Source organism: Acanthisitta chloris, unplaced genomic scaffold (assembly GCF_000695815.1).
Source record: "Acanthisitta chloris isolate BGI_N310 unplaced genomic scaffold, ASM69581v1 scaffold22532, whole genome shotgun sequence".
NCBI lineage: Eukaryota > Metazoa > Chordata > Aves > Passeriformes > Acanthisittidae > Acanthisitta > Acanthisitta chloris.
The window spans coordinates 8,258-11,938 of record NW_008659094.1 but is presented as its reverse complement, the minus strand read 5'-3'; the positions used below and the strand labels follow the sequence as shown (position 1 = coordinate 11,938).

The window sequence follows — 3,681 nt, the reverse complement described above, 5'->3', positions numbered from 1 at the left end:
GAGCGAGCTCTGGGGTCGGCTGGGATGGAGTTAGTTTCGTTTTCTCAGTAGCTGGTGAAGTGCTGCGTTTGGGAGTCACTGGGGGATAATGTATGTAACACGCCGGTGTTTAGGTTTCGGTTAGGTTTTGTTTATCTCGATCAAGGATGTTTTCTGTCTTGTGTCATGCTCTGCCAGCGAGAAGGTACACAAAAGAAACTGGGAGGGAGCAGGGATAGCTGACCTGAACTAGCCGTTCTGACCATAGGAATGCCCGGTGTATAACCGGGGGATAATTAGCCAAGGGGTGTGATCCGGGTTGGGGAACAGCGCTTGGCATGGCTGAGCAATTGTACTGTGCATCGCTGGTTTGGGTTTGTTGGATTTTGGGTTTTCTTGTGCTTTTTATTATCCATTATTATTTTATCTCATTCTCAATTATTCAACTGTTCTTGTCTCAACGTATATATTTTACTTGTGTTTCTCCTCCCCATTCCACCAGGGAAGGGGAGAGGAGGGAGTGTGAGTGTCTGTGTGGTTCCTGACTGCTGGCTGGGGTTGAATCACAACACCAAGCCCTGTTTAAACTGTGGTGCTTTGCAGCTTGGCCTGTGAGAAATAGCTATATGACTTTCAAATGTTGTTTGTTTTTTTTCCCAGATGCTGAAAGGACTGTTAATTATACATGATTGGTGACATCACAGAAACTGAAGAATGCCAGCGAAAAGATCCCATGGATTTGTTTCATTCGGGGCAAGTTGTAAAAATATGTGCCCCTATGGTTCGCTATTCAAAGTAAGTGACTGTCATGTCAACTGCTTTCAGTGTGTCTTCTCTAAGGATGTTTATCTTGACTATAGAAACAGGGGTGATTACCTTTTTCTCCTTTAATTAAGACTGAGGTAGACGTGGGACTAGTTTTATCATACGTATTTTGGTCATATCTATATGTATAAAAAATTGGATCTCCCCATGATACTGCATGTCAGAACTGGTAGACGTGGGACTAGTTTTATCATACATATTTTGGTCATATCTATATATATAAAACTTGGACCTCCCCATGATACTGCATGTCAGAACAGCACTTTAGAATAGCTAATCAGAAAAATGCCTTGTCTATTTATCTCTTAACTTTCATGTGCCTGCAGGTTGGCTTTCAGAACCTTGGTTAGGAAATACAGTTGTGATTTGTGTTACACACCAATGATAGTGGCAGCTGATTTTGTGAGATCTGCAAAAGCTAGAGACAATGAATTCACAACCAACAAAGGTACTTGTTTTAATAAACTGTTGCCTTGTCAGAACGTTTATGTGGGAATTGGGTTTGTTTAGCCTTGAGAAGAGGCTCAGTGGTGACCTCACTGCTCTCACTGACAGGGAGAGGTGGGGGATGTCTCTTCTGCCATTTCTGCAATGAGAGGACTAGATGGAATGGTCATAAACTAAGACAGGGGAGGCTCAGATTAGATGTTAGTAGAAATGTTTTCCCTGTTAGGGTGTTCAGGCATTGGAACAGGTTGCTCAGGGCAGTGGTGGAGTCACCATCCTTGGAGGTGTTTAAGAGGCACCTGGGTCTGATGCTGAAGGATCTGGTTTAGTGGTTCCAGCAGAGTGGCAGGTTAATGGTTGGACTTGATGATCTTGGAGGTCTCTTTCAACCTTGATAATTCTATGATAAGCCAAATTGGCTGAGTGAATGAACTCTATCACACTGCTTGACATCTGTTAACAGTTTTGCTGTATACTGTATATACACATATATACCCTGCTGTAAATAAACTTTAAATAAATTAGAAAATTAACTCCACACCAGCCAGACCAGATACAAGATGATAGTAAGATTTTTTTTTTTTTTACCAGCAATTGTTTCATGTGTGTTTCAGAGACCAATAGTTAACTCATTGCTGGGAAAAGTTTTCTGGTCTTCAGAAAAAATAAGAGTGTTGCTAAAGGTGAAAAAATTGATAGACCAGACATTGATACAATGGAATCAAGGCCTGATAAAAGAAGCAGGGTTTCATATTAGCCAGAGTGGAAGGTGGAAGGGACTGTTGGTGGAGAACTTGAGATATTGAGAGCAAGAAGGCACAAAGAGACCAGGAAATTAAAGCATGGCTGGGGTCAATGGGGAGAAACAACAGCACCAGAACACATGCAAAAAGGAGCATAAGGAGTTGTACAGAGTCCTGGCTGTAAAGCAAAAGAGGAAATGGTATGAAATACGTGGGAAGAGCTGACAAGAACGATACAGATCTGCTGGCATGGAGTAGCTGCAGTAGAAGAGTGTAACAAGGAACATGCACAGGCTGCAGCTGGAGGAAGGAAGAACACTGTTCAAGTGCTAGTATTGGTGTTAGGATCTGTGAAGTGTGATGGTTTAATCTATTCAGACCACAGGATTTGTGGTTTCATACATGTATATGTATTATATTTCACTGTTTTAGCACTGGCTATGTAGTATGGTGCATTTTTCAAACAGAACAGAAAAGTCATAGAAACATCAAGGTTGGAGGAGACCTCTAAGATCATTGAGTCCAACCGTTAGCTGCCACTCTGCTGTAGTCACATTGGGAAGCACAGGTAGATTCTCTTTATTAGTGGAAGTCAGCTTCCAAAAGAAGCATGAATAATTTGTTGTGTGTAAGAATAAATTGGTAAGAACATGACTGGCAGTATATATGGCTCAAAGCTCCACAGTTACTAGTTCACCCCCTTTAAATTTACTTACACTTCTGATCTACACAAAATCCTGTGGCATTGAAGTTCCACAGGTCAAATATGTAGTGTTTTCTGGTGGGTGCAGGGACAGGAAAAGAGGAAATTCTCCTTTATGCTGTAACTTTGCTGCCTGATAACAAGGGGTAGAAAATGAAATGTTCTAGTGTTGTGAACAACATCTTTTCCTTACTCACTTCTTTCATGCTGGCCTTAATTTTATAGGCCTTTAAAACATTCTGCCTCAGACAGCTTTGCCCAGATTATAGTATTTACATTATTGGCATTTATACTTTGTGTGTGGTTTTATGTTTAACTTGCTGGCTGTTGGGGGATTTAGTCTTCTAATTAGTGGAGTAGGTCTGGAGCCTACAGTTGCAATTTCTGTTTTCCATTTTTTTCTGCATTAATGTTTCTTTGTTGTGTATTTCTCAGATAGAGGTAGAAATTCTTTGTGGCTGCTGCTAAAAAATTTCATGTGACTAGACTCAGTATTTTTATTACTTAATGCTCAATAAGCAAAACCCTAGGAGCTTGGGATTATTCTAAAATATTAGCTGTAACGATGTAAATTTCTTCAGCTAAAGCAACTGTATTAAATGCACAGTGTTTGGAAAATATGCATGGGAATTGTTTTTGCTTGCTGGATTTTTAGGGAACTTCTAGAGGGTCTCAGCTTGATTGAGAGGGTACTGTTGGTCTCTCTGACTTAAGCTCCACTACTTCAAGGACTGTGTTTTTTCCTCTAAACCAAAAAAATCTTCAGAAGCACTTGTGGTCTCTTCAGTACCAGCAGTGCACTTGCTTGGTGCATTTGTTGAATCATCTCTTTCCATCAGTGCTCAGATATCCTCCTTCTTCCTAACTGCAGCAATTGTTTGTGTGGAAAGCAAGTGCTAAGGCTGCTTAAGATATTTTTAGACACCTTTAATGTATTGCAGTAGCTGTAAAAGAGGAGCTCATGTTCCAGATGACCATCTGGCT

General features: G+C 40.7%; 1 protein-coding gene across 1 annotated transcript in view; it reads left to right on the top strand.

The window, feature by feature from the left end:
* The first annotated feature begins 664 nt into the window (after nucleotides 1-664).
* The window catches only part of DUS4L (dihydrouridine synthase 4-like (S. cerevisiae)), an 8,747-nt gene continuing 5,730 nt past the window's right edge, over nucleotides 665-3,681 (top strand). Inside the window, exons 1-2 of the mRNA XM_009069286.1 lie at nucleotides 665-774; nucleotides 1,131-1,252. Of these exons, the coding sequence (XP_009067534.1) occupies nucleotides 665-774; nucleotides 1,131-1,252 (232 nt within the window). The remainder of the gene's footprint in view (nucleotides 775-1,130; nucleotides 1,253-3,681) is intronic.